Here is a 22325-nt window from a genome sequence, read left to right as displayed (position 1 = left end):
AGAGCTGCGAGCTGCAGCAGGGCAGGGCTCAGCATTCCTGGGGTGCCAACCTGTGCCTCTCGCTCAACAAGGACCACGATTTCTTCCTGGAGACAAAGAGGCAGCAAAAATAGGTTTTCACAGGGGGTGATGACTCAGACTGATGAGGAGCCGGAGCAGCCTCCCTGTCCCAGGAATAACAATTCAAAGCTGCTCGGTGGGCAGTAGGCTCTGCAAGGACAGGGTGACGCTGACCCCCTGCCCTCCTGTGGGTGATGACACGGAGGGGAGGCAACGGGGAGCCCAGTTTTGAGCAGGATTGGTGACAGAAGCTGGTTTTAACTAGAGCTCATAGATTCAGCCCAGAGGGACGGGGATTAAGGGATTTTCTTCCACCTAATTAACACCCAAAGGCTTTCTCGGGCTGGCAGCTGTCCTAAGGTTTGGCTGCAGGCAGGGCAAGGTGGACCAAGTGGCCGCCCCACCAGGGCCTCTGTGTGAAAGGGACATTCGGGCTGTTCTGCTGGCACCAAAGGAATTAGATCAGCCTACTCGGGACCCAGCAGGTGCATCGCGGCCCCTCCAATCTCCTCCGTGGGAACAAGGCAGCCACTCACCAGGCAGGGGAAGCTCTGGCCATTTCCTTATGATCAAGCCCACAAGTAGCAGGGGTGAGGAAAGGGGAGAGCCTTTTCCCAGGGGAAGGTAACCTCAGGCCTCTATGGTTGTGAATTTCACCCCCCCAAAAGCTTATCACCCAGCTCAGGCGCACACCCAGGGCCACCCTAATGAGACAAAAGGGCTTCGCTGCAGCTGCTGCCCCATGACCCAGCCTGACAGCCTGACAGGAATAGCACAACACCTTGGCTGTGTTCGGCTCCGATGGGCAGTGTTCCCTGCTCCCAACCAGCCAAGGCATGTCACCACAGGACAGGGCTCACCTGTGGCTCTCAGAGAGGTAGGGGTCCAGCTCTGTTCAATGTCTTTATCAATGACCTGGATGAAGGCATCGAGTGCACCCTTAGCAAGTTTGCAGATCACGCTAAGCTGGGTGGAAGTGTGGATCTGCTGGAGGGTAGGGAGGCTCTGCAAATGGATCTGAACAGGCTGGACCGCTGGGCTGAGTCCAATGGCATGAGGTTTAACAAGGCCAAATGCCGGGTCCTGCACTTGGGGCACAACAACCCTGAGCAGCTACAGTCTGGGAGAAGTCTGGCTGGAAAGCTGCCTGGAGGAGAAAGACCTGGGGGTGTTGGTTGACAGCCGACTGAACATGAGCCAGCAGTGTGCCCAGGTGGCCAAGAAGGCCAATGGCATCTTGGCTTGTATCAGAAACGGTGTGACCAGCAGGTCCAGGGAGGTTATTCTCCCTCTGTACTCGGCACCAGTGAGACCGCTCCTCGAATCCTGTGTTCAGTTCTGGGCCCCTCACCACAAGAAGGATGTTGAGGCTCTGGAGCGAGTCCAGAGAAGAGCAACAAAGCTGGTGAGGGGGCTGGAGAACAAGCCTTCTGAGGAGCAGCTAAGAGAGCTGGGGTTGTTCAGCCTGGAGAAGAGGAGGCTGAGGGGAGACCTCATTGCTCTCTACAACTACCTGAAAGGAGGCTGTGGAGAGGAGGGTGCTGGCCTCTTCTCCCATGTGACAGGGGACAGGACAAGAGGGAATGGCCTCAAGCTCCACCAGGGGAGGTTCAGGCTGGACATTAGGGAAAAAATTTCATGGAAAGGGTCATTGGGCACTGGCAGAGGCTGCCCAGGGAGGTGGTTGAGTCCCCTTCCCTGGAGGTGTTTAAGGCACGCGTGGACAAGGCGCTGAGGAGCATGGTTTAGTGATTGATAGGAATGGTTGGACTCGATGACCGTGAGTCCTTTCCAACCCAGTGATTCTGATTCCGTATCTCAAGGCACCACAGCCTTGGCTAAGGAAGCAGCAACTCTTTCCCCAGGAAAGAGTTTTCCCCTAGCTCAGCCCAATTTCTCCCCTGCTCCAGGCAGGACCTGGCCCACTGTGCAGAAGGGCAGCCCTGAGGGCATTTTGGTTGGAGCCAGCTTGATGGTGACACCCCACAGCTGTGCCCAGTTACTACCCCTTCCCAGCAGCCAGAGGTACCACCTCTCCCTCTGCTCTCCCCTGCAGACCATCTCTTCAACCAAACCCTCTCTGCTTTCCCCATCACATCTCACACCAACAGCTCCCTCGCAGCTAGCATTTTGCTGTAACCTGTGTTTGTTTCTATGGGTGAGACACTAATGGAGTGAAGGTGTGGTTTGATTATGCACATTCAGAGTATTTCTCATTCTGTTTCTTAGAGGAGCATGTCATGAAGTGCACTTAGGCCCACACTTCAGAGCTGGGAAAAGCCTAAAGCATTTTTCAGCCACCTCGTGCAAGGTTGTGCTTGGATTTAACTTCATTTTTAAAAGAAAAGAATTGTGAAGAACCTCCCATGGGTTTCCCAAAGCACTTTAGAGGAGACTATTCAGGTTCCACTTGCTACAGTTTGACCTTTCCCCATTGGAGAAGCCCCTCTTGCCCGCTGTTGGAGCTTCTCTGTGTCTGAGAGTCTGAAGACACAAACCCGAGAAGGTACCAAGCATGTTTGTATTTGACTGCAGTGCCAATGCACACTGGCTTAGGGTAGGCACTCTGGCATCCCTGCTACCAGCTCCACATGTTACCTACACGCAAAGCAAGTCACAACCCACCCAAGGAAACAAAGACAAATGGATTCTGGAATGTAACAATTTATTTGGGTTAATTTTTTTTTTTTTTTTAGTTTTTATCTCCCCATTTCTGGCATTGATACAATATTCAAGAGCAGCAGAAAGAACAAAATGTACAAGAATACAAGAGTAATTAGCACAACCCCCACCCCCAAACCTGGAGCAAACCATTTTCTTGTGGGAAGCACCAGAGGAAGGGGTGATTGGATCACCCCTCCAGTGGCTACACCTCCCACCCATCCGCTCTAGACAGTTTAGCCAGCTGGGAACTGGATTAAACAAAAAAAACAAAACAAAACTGAACAAACGCTATATTTAAAATGAAAATTGCAAGACAAAAAAAATATAGATATACAATTCATCCGTGCACAATCCTTAAATGCATTATTTTTTCCAAAATAAAAAAAATTACAAGATACATATTTAGGTTTATTTTAAATTAAAAAAAAGAAAAAATTACCACCGTCACTCTGTATGCCAAGTGAGGGGAAATAAAGAGACAGATGGGTTGCACCAGAACCATCAGCACTCTAGGAGTTAGGACTGACCTTCTCTAAGAGAAAGGATACGGCTCTGATGCTGCCAAAACTCATGCACAGGCAGAATCCAAAGCACCCAAGTACCACAGAGCTTGCTCCAAGTTCAGTATTTGCAGGAATCTGCAGGATCTGAGACTAAGCTTGGCACTAGGGAAGGTGACAGGAAGGAACAGATGAGGCAGGCCCCTGTCCTCCACCACCACTGGACAACTTTCTATCCAAAAAGAAAAAAAACAGGGGGAAAAAAATATCCCAAAACCAGAGAGAGAGTTCCTCTATTCTCAAGGAGCATACAAGGCTTAATGGCAGGGGAGAGGAGGAGGAGGAGAGGACAGCACACTGAGTTGATTAGCTTGGGGGAGGCACGAGCACAACCTAAAACTGTGTTCCCCTTTGCCGCTGGGGTGGCTGGAAGCAGCAGGCTCCCTTCAGGACAACTGAGGAGCAACCTACCTCTGCAAGAGCACCTCTACCTGCTGCTCTGCCCAGAAAGAGACCCCCAGCGCCCCCAGGGAGCCAGACGCAGCTTGGGGGCTGCTCAGAAACTTGTAAGGGCCCTGTTAATCCTAAGAGGCTCTGAAGCCATGTGAAGCACATTGGTGCACCCAGCCACGCTCCTGTGGTTTAGTGCAAGCTCTAAGTGCTGAAGGAGGAACAAAGAACTGGGGTGCTGCAATGGGAACTAACATTTCAGCTGCCCATCCTGCCCACGCTCCTTCCCTCCTACCAGATATATTTTCTGAGCCACTGTTGAAGCTGGCACCACCCTGACCGCATCTCACAGTTCTTCTGTCACCTTACTTCTTCCCTACGCTGCAGCACAGTGCTTGCTGCCCACCTCCCTGCTCTGCTCATGGGAGCACTGGGGGCATCCCCACTCACCATCACCTCTGCTGGCACTCTCGGATGGGTGCCTGGAGGGAGAGGGCTCAAAGCACAGCGTTTATCCAAGGTGGAGGGACTTTCAGGACCCTGCTTTCAGACGGTCCTGGAAACATCTTGTTTCCCACCAGGCAGAAGCTGGAAGGGACAGAAGAGTTGCCAGAGGCAGCCCAGCAACGTAGGAAGGGCAAACTGACTACACCTCCCTTCATTCTTGAAAGGAGAAACTCAAAAGAACAACTCAGGGCCCTGCAGCATCCTTGTAAGCGAGGCAGGTGGGAAACAGGGCACCTCATGTGCACCATGCAGAACGGATGTGAAGCTGCTGGTACCAAGGCTGTTGACCTCGCACAGACAAGGGCACAAACTGCACTGGATGTATCAGTCTGACACAAGGCAACACCAAGAGGAGAGAGAAGTGGAGGATGGAAAAGCAAAAGCGAGGATGGAGACAGACCCCAACATCTCCACCCATCTACACCCCCGAAAAAGAAACCACACACATCGCACTCTGGGGAGGGACCTAAAAACAATGTAAAAAGAAAATAAAGCTACTTATTTGCTCAACCCCAAAGCATCGATGAAATGAAGATACTGGCTGGAGTTACCTAGGCAAGGAAGCATGGACAGGGAGAGGGGGATTTCTGAAGCAGTACTCGGCACTCCCCTGGCTCTGTGCAAACGCCGTGGGAGTCAGGTTGCCAGCACCCTCAGCAGGATGGTCCCCTCTACCCACCGCCCCCTTCACACAAGGGAGACCGAGGCACAGGGCAGTGACACAGCTGGCGGAAAGGCCACGGCAAACCAAGAAGGAACAGAACCCAAGAGGCACCAAATCCCCGGCCCCAAATCAACCCTCTACAGCACATCACCTTCAGAGCGGAGATCAGGAAGGCTGCGCACGGGGTGGTGGGCAAGACGGGGAGGGAGTGAGGGGAGGGTTTCTTTCGTATTTATATATTTATATATAAAAAGTAAATAAGATCCCAGCTCTTGCACGATTATTGGGCGATTGAAAAATGCAGCAAAAGCAAGCGACATTGGAGTAAAAGGATGCACCAGGCAAGGAGCAAAAGGTCTCGTTGGAAGGTGGGGAAGGGGAAATAAGCACTTAGCCAGACACTCACTCCAGGTTTGTTACACCTCCCTGGGAAGAAGGTCCTGCTCCTGAGCAGCCCCACTACTGACACGACCTGGGGTGGGCAGAAGCAGGAGGGACTCGGGACACCATTGTTTAGCACGGCAAAGTCCTGCCAAAAGGTGCCCAGGAAAGTGATCACCTCCAAACGCTGGGAGCTGCCAAAACCTCCTCTACAAAGAGGGGCTGGGAATGGGACTGAAATCCCTAGGAAGACTCAGCTCAGAGACAGCTCCTACCTTGTAAAGAGCAGGATTAGGTTTTTGTTTTATTTCATAAAATCTCCCTGGGAACTCCAGTAAGGGGAGACGCAGAGAAACGCTCCCTTTCTCTTTTGAAAACAGAAATCAAGTAGTGGCTCACCACAGCTGGGCCTGCTCACCACACTGTTCCTCTGTTTTCCATCCTAAAAGGAGCTTGCATCTCTTTAGCTTTGCACCTCCCTAGTCCTGCTCTGCACAGTGAGGGGAAAAGAGAGCACAAGACAGGAGGCCGTCATCCCAAGCTGAAGGCCATGGGAAGCACTGACAGAGCTCAATAAGCAGAGAGAAGTTGTTCCCAAGAGGAGCCCAGGCTATCGGGAGGCATCGAGACATCCATCACCTGCCATCGAAAGCCAAGGGCGCCAGAGAAATCCAGACAAGAAAAGCTGTCCTAGCGTCCCCTGCCTGCCACCTTCTGTTCAGATACAAACATTTGACGGCTTCCCTCTTCCCTGCAGTCACTCCCACAGAGGAGATGAATGCCCAGCAGACATCTTGGATGGGGAAGCCAAGAGGTGCTTCCTTGCTTTGAAGCAACATTTGAGCAATTCTTCTCAATCCCCCTACAGGAAGCCAGAGCAGGAGGCGGCAGCCCTGCTCGAGCATAGTCCCGAGGCAATCCTCTTCTGAAAGCCTCCAGCATTTGCTGCCCTCAAGAAGAGACTACGCCTCACTTGGCAACAACTTTGGAGCACGAACATGAAGGGAGCGCTCTCATCTGCCTCTGAAGATCCGACTGCTGTTGGAGATGGGACACCAGACTACAAACAGATGGGGCTTGGTTCTCTGTCCTGATGGTGAATCCTAAATGGAAAAATGCCACTCCCCATCTGACATTGGAAGAAGTTAAGAGACTCTATGGAGGGGAGGCGTATCTGCTTCCCAGGAGATAGGCCCACCGTACTGAATCCTGCTTAGATATGAGGGGAAGGAAAAGAGAAGAGACAGTGGCTCAGCAGGAAATATGTTCATGCCAACCCTAAATCTTAGCAGCTTGCTGTGCATGCAAAGTAAGTCAACTGTTTCCATGTTGATGGCCTGATCCACGTTCTGGCAGAATGTGACCAGCCATTTCTGAGTGCCACTCGCCCGGAAAACCACTTGGAGACTCCACCTTAGCTCACAGGAGAGGTATGGGAGGAAAGGGAACTCACTCCAACACTTGGGAGGCAAGGATGGGAAAGGTTTGTAGACAGGGTTCCTCCAACATGCAACTTGCCTCTTCAGCTCAGAGATCGCTGCTTAGTCCCAGAATGCCTTTCCCTCCAGTTCAAGCAAGTCAAACACCATCCCAGACACACATGCTTCGATACTACCAAAATACTCTTTTTCTCTAAGGACCATCTAATACCACTAGTTTGTGCAATCACTGCATTTATTAATTTTTAAACTCTCTCTCTCTCTCTCGCTCTCTCCCTGTAGAAATTTTTTTTAAAACTTTTCTTTTTTTATGCAAAACTAATCATTTCACTTTTTCCACTCCATCATAAAATCTCCTCTAAAAACACGACAACAAGAGAACAAACATGGCACAGACACAGAGAATATTTCTCTGTTTTTCGTTTGTTTGTTTTTTCCTAAGGGTTATGGGGAAAGGGAAGGGGATACTTTCAAATAAACTCCTCCCTCAATCCCATGCTCTTTTTAAAGAGCATGGATAGATCTTCCTTCCCATCTCCGTTGAGGAGTAAAGGCAAAGATTCAGGAGGAGTGTAACCCACGTGAATACGAAGGTAGGTTAGTCAGCCTCAAGCGGCTCATCCACTTGAGACTGCTGCTGCATTCAAGTTAGCAGACCTCTAACTCAAAACAGCATGGGATCCTGATTTTGGATCCAGAGGTTCAAGGTTTGGTTCCCACCTGGTGACCCACCCAGGAAGAGATTTGTCACACAAGCAGCTGAGCTGTGTCTGAAAGCCGGATCATATTCCTTTCTTCCTCCACAAAGAGGATCTACTGCACGAGTTCCTCTGCCACAACAAGTCCCCTCATCTCCTCACCATGGGAAGAAGGTCCTCATGGAGTATCCCTACAATGACCCACTGTTTTGCTCTTCACAGACAGTCCCCTTGTTTGTCACTCTGGAGAAAGGCAAAAACCCTTCAATTAAACAATTCCTCTCCCCTGCCCCCAAAGAACACCATACAAGAGACACTGGGGAAAAGAATTCTGCCAAGCAAACAGATCTTGGCCAAAACACATCAAGAGTTTCCTATTTAAGTTCCCTTTTATCTCCCACTTAAACGCTTCAATTTATTTTTTTTTTTTCAGAACCTCAATACCACAAAACAAAACACATCACCACATACACACCAAACAGTAACTCAACCACCTAAAGTGACTGGCCGGTTTGCATCCACCCCACAAATAAGCTCCTCTAATCTTGCAGCTGCAGAATAATCCTTGTTGAGAAGGGGGGGTGGGAAAAGAGAAGAATCTCCTCGCTATTTCCCTAAGAGCTTTTCCCTATGCCTACAAACTGCTCATATTTGAAGCTGCAGTCAAATGGATAGGCTATGCTAAAATGAGGGATCCCCGGATATGCCAGGCACAGGAAAGATGCAAAAAAATAAAGACACAAAAAATACAGGCAGGTATTAATACAGACACGCACACAAGTCCAACAAGTTATAGGAAGCCTTAGCTTGGAGAATAGGTTGGGGCAGTCTCTTTCTCCCTGCCCCTAGCTTCAGCTGTGATTGCAATCACATCCCCAAAGAGTCGACTAAGCTCTTTAGGCAAGGAAAGGAAAAGAAAGAGGTGTGCAAAGGGTGGTGCTAACAGCACCTGGAATCCCCCTCGGACTGTCTGCACAGACACTGAGCTGCAACTGGTGTGAATTCACTATGCCTCATGGCTTTCAATTCCACCCACTTGAGGTAAGGCCTGTGGGAAGGGCAGCATGGATTTTACACACCAATCCAGGTGCTGGAGGTAGGGAAAAGACAAGCTCTGGGCACAGAAGCCTTAATTAAGGTCAGAAGCTGGTCTATCCCTTAACCATCTCGATGATGCCCCTCGGGCAGACAAACAGTGCCTCCTTCCCACAAACCACCTCCGTTCTACCCTCAGACCACTGCAGCCACAAAATCACTACTGCACACGAGAGCACCCCTCGGAGCCAGCAACTCCAGAGTATCCTCGTGTGGAAGCACCAGAGGGGCCAATTCCACTCCCGTTCGTCTGCCCAGGGCAGGTTTGTAAGCAGGTGAGCCCTGGTGCAGGGGATTTTTTTTTCCACCCTTTGCACCTCTGCAACATGTTATGTTATGTAGAAATGACACCCCTCTGCCCATCCCAAATACGGTGGGACAGGGCTGAGCTCGCTGACGGAGGAGCACCTCTTTTCCTTGCTCCTACAGGCTGAGCCCCGTGTGAGCAGGGGGAGAACAGAGAGCAAAGGAACTGCATCTCACCACGAAGCTTAGGACTCATACAGAAATGGAGCAAGCCAGAAATGGCAAGTGAAAGAGAGAGCTTATGTTTTTGGATGTAAACAAGGGTGATCAGGGAAAGAGGGAGCTATTGATAAAGAACAGCAAGCTGTGGTCTTGCTCACTCCTACCTTCTAGGGGTGAAAAGAAGGAATTTCTAGAGCAGCTTATAGGAGCTCTGGGGAAAGAGATTCCCTGCACATGCATATGATGTGAGAGACACAGTTATTTCTTGTTAGCACCTCTGGTTGACAGTTGTGAGGGCTGTTTCAGATGCTGAAAAGACAGAGGGGAACCCTCTTCCAGGTCATCCACCACAGGCAGGGGAAAGCAGGAGAGACAAAAGAAAGCAGGAAGAGCAAACCACCCACCTCAGCACCCATCCATCCATCCATCCTCCTTCCAAGGGAGCAGAGGAAGCCTACGCACAAGGCGGGAAACCAGCCTCACCTGGCTGGGGCAGCGTCTCGCTGTTGGCGTAACTTCCCCTAAACTGAAGGATGAATGCATGGCCCACTCCCACTTCCACCACAGAAAGGCTGGGGAAGGGCATTTCATGCCTTCTCCCCTAAGCAAGTGCAAGTGATGAACACCACGAGGAAGATCTGGGCCAAAAACAGACTCCCCTTTTCTTCCCTTCCCCCTGCAAAGCTGAGCAAGTTGGAAGACACAGGAGAAGAGGGACCAGGCCACCTGAAAGCACCCACACAACTGCCAAGGTAGCACCAATAGTCAAAGGAAAGGGGAAGCCAATGTGGGGCACGTGCTGCATGGGGCACCCCCCATCACCCCAGCTTTGTCTCAAGCACCTTCCAGGCATGACGCTTCTCACCTTCCCCTCTCCCTCTTGGTCTGGGAGCATCTGGATCAGCAGAAGAGAGGACAGATCCAGGCCACAGGCCAAGAGGGGGAAGGGTGGCAAGACTGGAGTCATGGCAAGGGGAAAACACAAGAATGGAAGAGACTGCATGCACATTGTGGGAAGAAGGCTTGGGGGTGTGGATGAGGGCTCCAAGCTTCTTAACATCCTCCCCTTAAGGGTCTAGAGCTCCACTTCAGTTTTGTCAAAGATGGAAAGGGAAGGAGGAGGAAGAGCACCCTCCCCACCACCCCCACAGGCACACAGACACATGCTCACCCACCCCACGCCCCGAAAGGCTCCACCGCCTGTTGGACAACACCACATTCAAGGACAAACAACCACTCCCCAGCCCCACCATGACCCTCCCAGCCTCCTCCCAGCAGCGGCAACACCCAGGAACAGTGGGTGCCCCTGCTTCACCCCACTGACACGCTTCAGCCTCCAGGAAAGAGGGTGGGGGCAGGAGGAAAGGAGGAGGAAGGGTGACAGTGAGGGCAGAGGGACAGCCAAGGGGAGAAGGAGAGAACTAAGGACAGCCATTCGCACCACAACTTCTTGCAGGTAGAGCTCCCCCCACGCCCCTGGAGTAGGGGGACCTGGCTGCTCACTTGCTGCCTCCTCCGCCACCACCTGCTGCCACCTTTTCAAAATCTTCCGCGTTGCAGAACTCCTTGATGGTGACGGTGAGGAGGTTGCTGGTGACATCCGTGACCACCACATTGGAGCAAGGGGACATCTCAGGACGCCAGTCGCCAGCCTCCTGCTCCGGATCAGAGGAAAGGGACAAGGACGGTGTCTGCCCTCCACTGCACCCTCCTGGGGGCGAACGCTTGCTGGTGGCAGCCGACTCAGGCGGGATTGAGAGGTCAAGGACCTCTGACTCGCGCCAGTCGGGGATGGCTGGGCTGAGGGTCTCGGGGAGCAGCTTTGGAGGGGAATCATCTGGGTCAGAGGAAGAGTGGGGGGCAGGTGACGGACAGCCGGAGGAGCTGGAGCTGGGGGCATCATAGGGGGTGGAGCCCATCATGAGCCCACAGGAGGCTGCCTGGGAACCTTCAGCCTCCCCCTTGCCCTCCAGAGAGGGGGCAGGCGCAGCAGACGGCTTATTGTAGAGTGAAAAGGCGCCGAACTTCATGTGGCGGATCTGGGTGCGGAGGACGCTCTCGCTGAACTTTTTACTCTTCCCGATGACGCGGTTTCGGGATGGGATCTTAGGCCGAGCCAAGCCTCCGGCCCCGTTGGCTGGCTTCCCACCTTTGTCAATGACTTTGAGGTTGAGGATGATGCGGCTGCGCTTGGGCTCACGGGGTTTCACCTTACGGTTGATGATGCGGACGGTCTCCGAGAAGGGCGAGACAGGAGGACGGATGCCAGCCCCGCCACCCACACTCCCGCTGTTCTGGGGGTCTGGACGGGGCAGAGGGCGCCTGGACATGCGGTGGCATCGCCGGATATCTTTCTTGAGCCGGTGCACTGCGGCGCTGGAGTGGAGCTTGGGAGAGGAAGTGCTAGAACCAGGCTTGACAGAAAAGTGTACATCCCCAATGTGGAGGGCCTCCGCTTGGGCCCGAGCCTGCGGTGGTGGGGAGAGAAAAAAAAAAATCAGGATCAGAGAGGCAGCCTAGGTCCAGCCAAATCTCAAATCTGCAATTGCTCACCTCAGGACAAGTGCTTAACAGCAATGCTGCATTACTTTTATACCCATGTTAACAACAAGCACACGCACACACCTATGGACTATTGATAGCAGCGGCACAGCCTCCATACAGGCATGGGGCATCGCTTATGTCCTTTCTGGGCAGCTAATTTACTCCCTAGGCACCGCTCCTGTCGACATGTGCTTCGCCCAGGAGGAAACTGCCACCTTCAAGCCACATTTCAGGGTTACAGTTTATGATTCCCAAGGGCTCCTCTCAGTCATCATCAGCCAGCGTGCACAACCCTCCACTGTCAGCCAAACAGCCAAGCATCCTCCTGAGCACTGGGTCCACTAGGGTTGAGTTTGCATCCAAAATTATGTACTGGTCCCAAGACAGGGGACTGTATCTTGTCCTGTATGGAATAACCATGAAACAAGGGGGAAAGGAAGAATAATGCATCCAGTTTGCCTTTCCTTTCCCACAACCAGACTCATCTGTTCTGGAAGGGAGAGTAACAGAGGGCCTTGAGGAACACAGATGCAGTCTCATGGAGCTTTCTTAGCTAAACACAAGAAATGCAGAGATCTGAAGCTTAATTTTAACTAGAGACCACAAGCAAGTTGCTTATCAGAGGAGGACCACAAAGACGATCAGAGGGCTGAAGCACCTCCCATACGATATCAAGCTGAGAGAGTTTGGTTTGGTTAGCCTACAGCAGAGAAGGCTCCAGGGAGACCTCACAGCAGCCTTCCAGTACCCAAAGAGGGCTACAGGAAAGTTGGCGAGTGGCTCTTTATCACGGAGTGCAGGGATAAGACAAGGGGTGGCAGTTTTAAGCTGAAAGAAGGTATATCTAGATTAGATATTACAAAAGCATTTTTTACTTCTCTGGTTGCCCAGAGTCATGGAAGCCCCATCCCTGGAAGTGTTCAAGGCCAGGTCATATGAGGCTTTGAGCAACCTTTATCTAGTGGAAAAGGTCCCTGCCCACAGCAGGGGGCTTGAAATCTTTAAGGTGCCTTCCAACCCAAACCATTCTATGCTTCTGTGATTATCTTTAACCCGCTGTGGGAGCAAGGCCCAGTGCTTAAGGCCAGAGGCAAGGCCACTTGAAATTGAAGTCAAGTTTAACTGCCTCTCCAAAGAAGAGATTGTCTTGTCCTTTTGAACACCACACTTGTCTGAAACCTACTAATGAAATAGAGCAGGAACAGCACTAGCTGAACTGCTCGGTGTCAGCCCTCCCTGAGAACCAGGGCAGGGGAATGACTTTTAAGCTCTTCTGCTTCCCTGAGACAGTGCCAAAGCCTGCCCTGGTTCATGCACCGGAGACAGAAATACTTTCTTGCAGCAGGAAAAACAGTTTTGTTGGTAAGCTGAGGCAATGTAACTGCCTTCCCCTGTGGGCAAGGAAAGCCAGAGTGTACTCTTAGCTCACACCTTGACAGAGCATAGTTGCTAGTGGAGCTCAGCCTCCTTGCCCAAACAAACCCCCTCCCTTACCCCCTTCTCAGCAGCGGCCACAGGCAGAAGTCACCCAGGTCTGGAGTGGGGCAGGAGAGCCCGCCTCTCATCGCCCATGCAGTAAGCGGCTTCCCCCATCTCGTGGGCACAATAAGAACTGCAATGCTAGAAGACAGCTGCTTTTCCTCCCTAACTTTTCCATCCCGTTGCCCCCCAGCACAAGCCAAGATTGGGATGGCTTCTTGCCAGCTAAGAGCTTAGGCACTTCAACACCACCTCCTTTGTCACCCTGCAGGCTGCGCCTCCTACCAGAGAAACGCCTGGGAAAAAAAAAATGTGCGTGTAAAGGCAGGATCTAACAGATCTAATCGAGGGGCCCAGACCAGCTCCTGCACAATAAGCTCAAACCCCTGCTCCTACAGAACACTGCTGCCACCCTGTGCCCCTCTTCTTCCATTAAGCTCCCTGCAGGAACTGCAGAAGCTCCTGAATGAGCAGGGAACAGAGATGTGAAGGCATTTTGTTCCTCTCTGGCTAATGCTGGGTCCTGCCCTGCAGTACTACTTGTATCCTGGCTTTAGAAGGACTGCAAAGACAAGGCTTCCTTCCCCAGCTGTGTGTGAAAATGCAGACTGAAGGCTCTAGACTTTGTATCAGCTGACTGACAAAGAAACAGAGAGAGACAGGACTGCCAAGGCAGGCAGACACTCTCCATATTCACCCTGGGCTGTACAGCGGTTTCACTGAGACCAACAGAAGCATCCCCAGCACAGACAAACCCCAATAGGTCCTGCTCTAGCAGGAAGCATCGCAGCGTGCAGCTAGTTTCTCTGTTCAGCCTCCTACGTTACTCCATGCCCTAAACGGCCCTAAAAACTAAGAGTTAGACACAGTTCCTGTCCCAGGCATCCTGCAGGCTGGAGCACAGCAACTGCACCAGATGAACTCCCAGCACGACACATCAATTCTCCCCCTCCCACCCCGATGATCCACAACTTAAGAGACCCCTAGACTCCATCAGGAGGTCACAGGCCCAGCCAGATGCACATCTAGAGCTGCGCTTGCTCTCTTCCCAGGTCCCTCTGAAGCCGATGGCAGACACCAGGACAAGCCACAGTTTGCTTTCTGACACTAGATAACAGCACAGCCTGGATTAACAATTTTATTCCTCATTCCCCTGTCTCCGGCCCCTACTGCCCCCCCCTTCCCCATCCCAGCCAGCCTTGCTGCTCTCATGCTTTGGGCTTCTAGCCAACCTACCACTGCTCAGTGGAGAACAAAGTGCAATATGAAGTCTGGTTCCAAAACACAGGATAGGGAAGCCAAGCAGAGGGTACAGACAAGCACAGGTAAATATCCTTGATCCACAGCTTCAGCACATCCACAAGATGCAGGCATCCTTCAGAGCCTCACCTGCTGCCAACACCATGCCTTCCAGATTAATTCCCTACTCTGTAATCACCCCTTGGAGTGAGTTCTGCTCCCTCCGTGCCCCCCTGCTCAGAGTTGGGTCTAATTGCCGCCTGCCCATAGCACTGCCTTCTATCACCCACATGAGAATGAAACAGGCCTCCCCTGCTCCCTCACCCCTCATCTCCCCTGAGCCACGGTTGCCTTACACACACCACAATCCCTCAGCAAAGCTTCCCATCAACCACATTAAATGAAAAGCAATAATGCTGGGATGGCCATTGCTTGGCCACTTCCACAGTCCTGCTGACTTTACTTTCTCAGCCTGCACACATTTATCTGCTCCTGTCCCATTTCGACAGAGATGTCTTGGTTTTGTGCTTACACAGCAGCTATCAGAGCCCTGGTCCATGGCTAGGACTTCCCCAGTGTGCCAGAAACACTAGGTCTCTTTTTTGCTATATATTTGCGTTTCCAGTTACTTCTTGAGTACTTCCTCAAGGCTGGAGGCTGTTTCAAACTCATGTTTCGCTCTCTGCATTTATTAAATTCCAGTTTCAGTGGTCTCCAGGTAGACTACATGCACCATCAACATTTTTTGGCCAGATATCAAGACAGAGAGCAAGCTGGGACCCAACAGTCTCCATCCTCCTACAGGTGCTACACTGTTGTCCCCAGTGACCAGCTTCCAAAGAGCATTATGCAAATATTCAGCTTACCTTGAGCTTGTTTTCCAGATAAGGTTTCAAGAAAAATACTATCAGAGGTTTTATCTAAGATCAGCCCCCAGAGGCCTCTCACTTGTGAAGCTCAGTATTCCTACAATAGGATCAGGTTTATCCAGGCATCAACTACACGAACCCGAGCCTCTTCCTTGCAGAGGACAGCATATTTTCTGGGCTCTCCTTCTCCTGCTTCCAACTTTAAACTACGTAACTCGCTACCTCTGGTTCGGAGAAGACTCAGCATTCAGTTTTATCTGCTGGAAACTCAATTCTCCCTGCTACAGATCCATTACTCAATCACACTCATGAGACATACGAGCATGAGGTTTTTGAAAAACAAACCCATTTAATCCTTTCAGCTGTCACCACAGTTTGCTACTTAACTCAGAAGTCTTCCAAATAAAAACCACCTCTCTGGGTTTTGCAGTTTTCACCTGCAAGATTTGCTCACTGCTTCAGAGATACTCGGTGTGTATACAAAGTAATTCACTCTCTGCTTACAGCTCAGCCTACATCAGGATGCGGCTTCTGGAGGCTTGCTGCAGTGCTCTGTCATGAGAGCAAGGCAATCACTACGATTGCTTCCCTTCCCCCCAGTCTCTTTTGGGACACGCATCACCTTTATTTAGTTTGTACAGCTTTCCCTCGTTGCCCCTGGGAACGAGTGTATCTCCCCTGCTCCCTACTATTTCTGAATAAATGTCCCTTGAGGCCCAGCAAGCATATTTGTTCATTCATTCCCTTAACGCACTGAGGCACACAAGCACGTACATGGGCACGTGCTCAGAAAAGCCTCTCTTACCTGATTTGTATCAAAACCTCTGCAATTTGGAAGAAAGGGGGCACGGGGGAACAAAAAAAAAAAAAAAAAACCCAAAAACCCACCTTGTAAGGCAACACATTTCTAGTTAATAATTTCAAAATCAAGTAATTTCCAGTAGCGCTGCTGCACCATAGTAGCACTAGTCTCTCATAAATTACTGGTTCTGCTTTGTCTTTTATTCTCCACCTGCATTCCCACAGTCCTTACTTCAAACAGCATTCGCAAGAGCTCTTTCCTCTTTTTGGCTGCCATTCTGCCTTTTTATCGCCCTCTTTCTTCTGCAGTCTTCCAAGTGACAAGGCAACAGCAAGCCAGTTCATAGCACAGCTCTCCCAAGCAACACTGCCATAAACTAAAGTTTCCCTACTGGATGGGGAACAAAATGCTACAAAGGGGAACGGTCTGTTTTCAAACCACTCGGGGATAATTTACGAACAGGGAGGAGATCAAAAGAAACTCAACTCTAACTTTAGAGTTCAAGGAAAGGCGAAGTGACAGAACAACATGCTGCTCGGCCCCTGCATCCCCCCCCTCTCCTACTATGCTGCTGCTTTACTTCTTCCTCCCCATTAGCCTTCTCCAGTCTTTTCACCTACATATTTACAGCCACCCCGATGAGGGGTCTTTGCTCGCCACCCACTGAGCTCGCAGATGGGGCTCTCTCTCTCTTAACAGCACTTGCTAGACTTTATTAGATTAGTTGGTGAGTTTTGCATTCCTCTCAGTGGAGGGCCAAGGGAAAAGCAAAATAAAAAGACCAAACCGAACGGGGAAAAGAGGAATATCACTATAGCATGTGCTGTGTCTCTTTCTAACCTCACACCACCTTCCATTCTGACCTTCAGCTGAAGGGCCGGTCCCCAAGGACAACTTCTGCCAGACATCTAAGTAGTAAGGCAAGAGCCTTACACACAGCGCTGCCCATTTCACACCAAGGACTACGCTTCCCATACACTCCACACAAAGCTCACAGCATACCAGCAGCCTCCTAAGAATTACAACCTCCCGCCAAGCTTGATCTCAGCTGTGGGAAAGTTTACCCCTAGCATGCAGAGGATAAAGACCCATTTCCTGCCCAAAACTCTGCAGTTGAAGTTTGCAGGGGTCACTTTCAACACCAGCCATCTTGATAGTGATATTACAAAGCCCAAACTGTAATTTGCCTTTACAGTCTGATCGAAAGGGCAAGTGTTAGGCAGCTCTCAGCAACCGGAGCCTGGCTTACAAAGGCAGCAGGTGGCTGAAGATGCAGCTTTTCAAAGCTTTCCCAAAGGCGTGGGCCACTAACCTGCTGGAATGCTTTCTGCAAATCCCCCTGGGTGCCTATGTGCAGCTTTTATGAACTAATCCCAGGATAAACCTAGCCCCAACTGCAAACTAACACCCACACACAAGCCAGCAGACTGAAGGGGCATATCGGGGCACTTATTTCAATGCCTTACTGAAAGCTTGGAAGCCTAAGTTTAAGCATCGATACACAAAAAAAATCCTAGCAAGCCACCAAATCGAGGGCAGACGAGTCTACCAAAGCAGTCCTAGGCCAGACTCCTGCTTAAATATCATTGCATCCAGGCCTAATCTGTTCGGTTAACAGATCAAAAAGAATATTGTTCTAACTGCCAACTCCAAAGACTCCCTCTGGGATGCAAGAGTCAAATTTCTTCCCCTGCTTCTGAAATTCTCACTGGCAAGAGACTCTGCAGCTGAAAGAAGCTAAAACATCATTAGCAATGCACAAGACAGAACCAAATCCCACTCATCCCACAGTGGCACCAGTGCTGCAGGGCTAGCAGAGGTCAAACCCACATTTTTGGCAGGTCAGAAGAACTGACTGAGGCACATACAGCACAAGCCATCATGTTGGCTGCAGTCACGTTTCTAGCCACAGTTGCATTGCTAGTGGTTTGCTTGAACAGAGCTCCAACACCTTCAGATAGGGCTAGCTGACAGGGTAACTTCTTGTTGCCTGGTCTATTATTTTTAGGGCAGGATCCAAAGCCACAGAAAAATGGCAAATCAGAGTACCAACAGTTCCACCAGCTCTACTTCCCAGAGCTGCAAAGCAAACGGCAATGGCAGAGCCCTGCCCTGCCAGCCTCTCCCCACAACGTGGCACCAGCCTTCAGGAGAGCTCATCTTGCTTCCTATCGCAAGCCATCTTCTACAAAGTACCAAGCCAGCTACACAAACCTACAGATTTACCGTAGCGTTTAAGAAGCTGACAGAAGGAACATGTGCCACAGAAACGTGCTAGGGATGTGATTCAAAGAATGCTGTTGAATAATTCAGTTTCCAAGTTTGGGGGGGGTTTAAAGGGCAAGGGGAGAAGAGGAGGAATGAGTGGGTTTTGAGTTTGGGGGGTGCTTTTGTTTTTTTTAAAGGCGTGAAAAGCTGGCAGTGGATTTTGCTGTATCACATTCAGAATCAAAAAGAAAAGAAACCAATTACACACAGTAGCATTAAAAGCACAGCATAAACACTTTTCTAACACTGAACAATGTCGGGTGTTACAAATAGAAGTATTTTTTAATTCAAGCAGAGAACTATTTTAAGCTGGTGGTTTCCCTTTAAGTGTTCCTTTGCATTGTTGGAAACCTAAACACAAGAGTTTCATTTAATGCATGACTGCCAGAAAAACTAACTAGTTCAGTTTCTCTGAATAAAGGTAGGAGGTAGTAGACACCAGTTATGTTTGTGGCTCTCAGTCTGCAGATAAAGCAGACTTAGCAGAAAAGCAGGCAACAAGGGAGGACAGCTCCATCAGCAAGACTCCCCGAGGATTACTACAATCCCCCTGGGTTACTTGGAGCATCAAAATATGCCTGTTCCCACATTTCTTCCAGGTGCTTCCGTATGTCCTCTTAAAGCAGAGGAGAGGTGACACTCTACAGCTTTTTCTGTTCTTTCCGGTGCTCACAGAGTTAAAGCGCTGCACTAACTAGAGTAAAGCTCCTACCGCTGTCAGGCAAAGGAAAGTATTAACCTGTTTCACAGATGGAGAAACATGCACAAAGGCTAAATGACTTGCCTAAAGCCATAGGATGACTTAGTGATAGCGATGCCTTACCGCAGGGTCCAGCCTGGCTGTTCCAGGCTGTGAACTCCCTCATCTGTCTTAGTAGTACAGAGGTGTGTTGTGGTCCTACGTTCATTTGAAGTCTGAGATTGAGATAGCTGGGAGAAGTTTGGGGGGAAAGGGAGCAAAGCAAGGAGTTTTGTCTGTAGACTAATAAATCCAGAGTTCCCGTATCGATCACGCAGCTACCAGATTTCTTAATTAAAAAAAAAAAGTAAAAACATTGGGGAGGGGGGCGGATGCATTAGGAACTACCTTCCCCCTTCCTCAGTGCAAGCAAGTAAAGATGCTACAACCATACCTTCTTGCAGAGATGCTGGGCCTTATCAGAGGGGAACTGGAAACTTCAGCCGCTTTCCTGCGCAGAGGTGAAACGCTCCTTCCTCCCATCCACCCACCCCCTCAAAAAAGGCAAAACCAAGCCTGCAGTTTACCGATCAAAACATAAACCCTTCATGAAACTCTCATGGAGCACCTACATCCTGAAACACAATCTGAGGAGCATAAGCAGCAGTGTGACACCCACCCCAGCTGCCCAATTGCTCAGCGTGCTGCTAAGTTGCGGTGTGCAGGCTGGATGGAATAGGCTGCTGAAGGAAGACTGAGCAGGGCTGGCTAGCCCTCCACTGCGGCAGCAGAAGGCCGTGAAGAGAGAGAGGATATTGGAAAAAGAGATTGCAGCCTCATGGTGTACAACTGCGCGGTACCAACCATCCTGCTAGGGCACCTGACACACACACACATTCTCTCCTCTCACACGCTTCTGCATCCCTTCTCCCCACCCACTTTCCCATGAGGTTGTCCCTCTGTTCCCACAGCCAGGAAGGCAGACACAAGTGACTTCAAAGTCCAGTCATTTCAAGCCCGTGCACCAGCGAGGTTTGAGAGACATTTGGCTAAGGCCTATGTTATTTAAATAATAGTTACCTTCAAGAGAAAAGTTTTAGGCTTAGGTCCTCTCTTCTTGGGCCCATACAGCTCACGCTCTCGTTCCCTTCAGGGAGTCAAATTTGTCAAGAAGTTAAAACTTTTCCCAAAGGCAGAAATAGAAGCATACAAGTTTAAGAAAAGAAAAAAACAGACAAAAAGAAAAGTGGTGCCTAGACACCCTTTTCCACTCGCCCACCCAGAACCAAACCTGCTGCAGAACCCCCACCCAGGGCAGGGGATGAGCACTCACTTCTGCTCAAAGGCAGCGATGAGGCGGGAGTCCAGGATGTTTTCCTCAGGTTCCCAGGTGCTGTACCTGGACAGCAAGGGGGTGGGGGTGTTAGCACCCAAATCTCCCCACAATCATGGGCAGAAGACCCCCATCTCACCCCATCTCATTTCATCCCAACCCATCTCATTCCATCCCAACCCATCCCGTTCCATTCCATCCTGTCCCACCCCAACCCATCCCGTCCCATTCCATCCTGTCCCACCCCAATCCATCCCATTCCGTCCCACCCCAACCCACCCTGTCCCATACCGTCCCGTCCTACCCCAACCCACCCTGTCCCATTCCATCCCGTCCTACCCCAACCCACCCTGTCCCATTCCATCCCGTCCTACCCCAACCCACCCTGTCCCATTCCATCCCGTCCTACCCCAACCCACCCTGTCCCATTCCATCCCGTCCTACCCCAACCCACCCTGTCCCATTCCATCCCGTCCTACCCCAACCCATCCTGTCCCATTCCATCCCGTCCTACCCCAACCCATCCTGTCCCATTCCATCCCGTCCTACCCCAACCCATCCTGTCCCATTCCATCCCGTCCAAACCCAACACACCCCATCCCACTCCATCCCATCCAAACCCAACCCACTCCATCCTATCCCAACCCATCCTGTCCCACTCCATCCTGTCCTATCCCAACCCATCCCGCTCCACTCCATTCTGTTCTACCCCAACCCATCCCGCTCCACTCCATCCCGTCCTACCCCAACCCATCCCGTCCTATTCGATCTTGTCTTGTCCTACCCCATGTTATCCTGTCCTACCCCATGCCAACCCCTTCCATTCCATTCCACCCCATTCCATTCTGTCCCATCCCATCACATTCCATCCTGTCCCATTTCATCCTACCCCATATCATCCCATTTCATCCCCTCCTACCCCACTCCATCCTGTCCCACTCCATTCCATTCCCTTCTACCCCCTCCCATCCCACTCTACCCCAGCCCTTTCCATCCCATTCCACCCCATTCTACCCCCCTGGGGCTCCCCCCGCGGGATGCACTCACTTGATGGCCCAGCCTTTCCATTTCACCAGGTACTCGATGCGCCCCTGCAAACAAATGGGGGGGGGAGTTAATGGGGGGGGGGAGTTAAGGGGGTGGGGGGGGACACGACGAGATGGGGGGGGGGGGGTGTCGCGGCGGGCGGCGCGGGCGGGAGTGCGCTCCCGCGGCTGCCCCCCCACCCCCGGCCCCGCTCCCTCCCCGACACCAGCCGCGCTCCCCACCTTTCGGATGCGCCGCTTGATGATGGACTCGGCGGCGAAGACGCGCTCCCCGACTGCAGACAGCTCCATCTTGCTCCCCGGCGGCGGCGGCGGCGGCGCCCACAGCCCATAATAATCCCGCCCGCCCGCGCGCGCCGCCCCGCCCCCCGCCCCGCCCCCGCCCGCCGCGCGTGACCCCGCCCCCCCCCGCTCCCGAGCGCGCGCGGTGGGGAGGGGGAGCGGCCATCTTCCTGGCTCTCCCCCCCCCCCCCCCCGGCTCCATCCTCGGAGTTTGGGGGGAGGGGGGATGCTCACGATCCGCTGCCCCCGGTGCTGGGGCCAGGGGCAAAGGGGAATCCCGCCGAAGCGTGTCCTGGTGGTTTTGTACTTCAGACAATGGCGATGTCACCCCTGCTGCCACCCCCGCCGCCATCACCCTCATTGCTACCCTCGCTGTCACCCCTGCCATCACCCCCAGTGTCACCCCCAGTCACCCCGCCGCCACCCCCACTGTCACCCTTCCCATCACCCCCGTTGTCACCCCCGTTGTCACCCCCGCTGTCACCCCTGCCATCACCCCCAGTCACTCCGCTGCCACCCCTACTGTCACCCTTCCCATCACCCCTGTTGCCACCCCTGCTGTCACCCCTGCTATCACCCCCAGTCACTCCACTGTCACCCCTGCCATCACCCCCAGTGTCACCCTGCTGCCACCCCACTACTACTCTTCTGTCACCCCCACTGCTGCCCCCACTGTCACCCCCACTGCCACTCAGCTGCCACTCCTGCTGCCACTCAGCTGCCACTCCTGCCATCACCCCTGCTGCCCCTTGCTATCACCCCCGCTGTCACCACACTGTCACCTCTGCCGTCACCCCCACTGCCATACCTGCTGCCACCCCCGCTGCCACCTGGGGGTCACCCCTGTTGCCACCCCTG

The 22325-nt window shown here is 51.9% G+C and overlaps 2 protein-coding genes across 3 annotated transcripts in view; one reads left to right on the top strand and one right to left on the bottom strand.

Moving 5' to 3' along the window:
* Positions 1-22325, top strand: part of SYNGR1 (synaptogyrin 1) — a 360929-nt gene that overhangs the window by 205538 nt on the left and 133066 nt on the right. The window lies entirely within an intron of this gene.
* Positions 2709-21515, bottom strand: CBX6 (chromobox 6). 2 transcript variants are annotated; one of them, XM_069855623.1, is made up of 5 exons: positions 21408-21515; positions 21187-21230; positions 20140-20205; positions 19887-19953; positions 2709-11394 (listed from the first exon to the last, which is right to left on the bottom strand). In XM_069855623.1, exons 1-5 carry the CDS (start codon positions 21474-21476, stop codon positions 10426-10428), a joined length of 1215 nt encoding a protein of 404 aa, XP_069711724.1. In that variant the 5' UTR covers positions 21477-21515; the 3' UTR covers positions 2709-10425. The 2 variants fall into 2 exon arrangements, with proteins under 2 accessions (XP_069711724.1, XP_069711734.1); XM_069855633.1 differs by having other exon boundaries at positions 2709-11340.

Source organism: Phaenicophaeus curvirostris, chromosome 1 (assembly GCF_032191515.1).
Source record: "Phaenicophaeus curvirostris isolate KB17595 chromosome 1, BPBGC_Pcur_1.0, whole genome shotgun sequence".
Classification (NCBI taxonomy): domain Eukaryota; kingdom Metazoa; phylum Chordata; class Aves; order Cuculiformes; family Cuculidae; genus Phaenicophaeus; species Phaenicophaeus curvirostris.
This window is presented reverse-complemented; position numbering and strand designations above follow the sequence as displayed.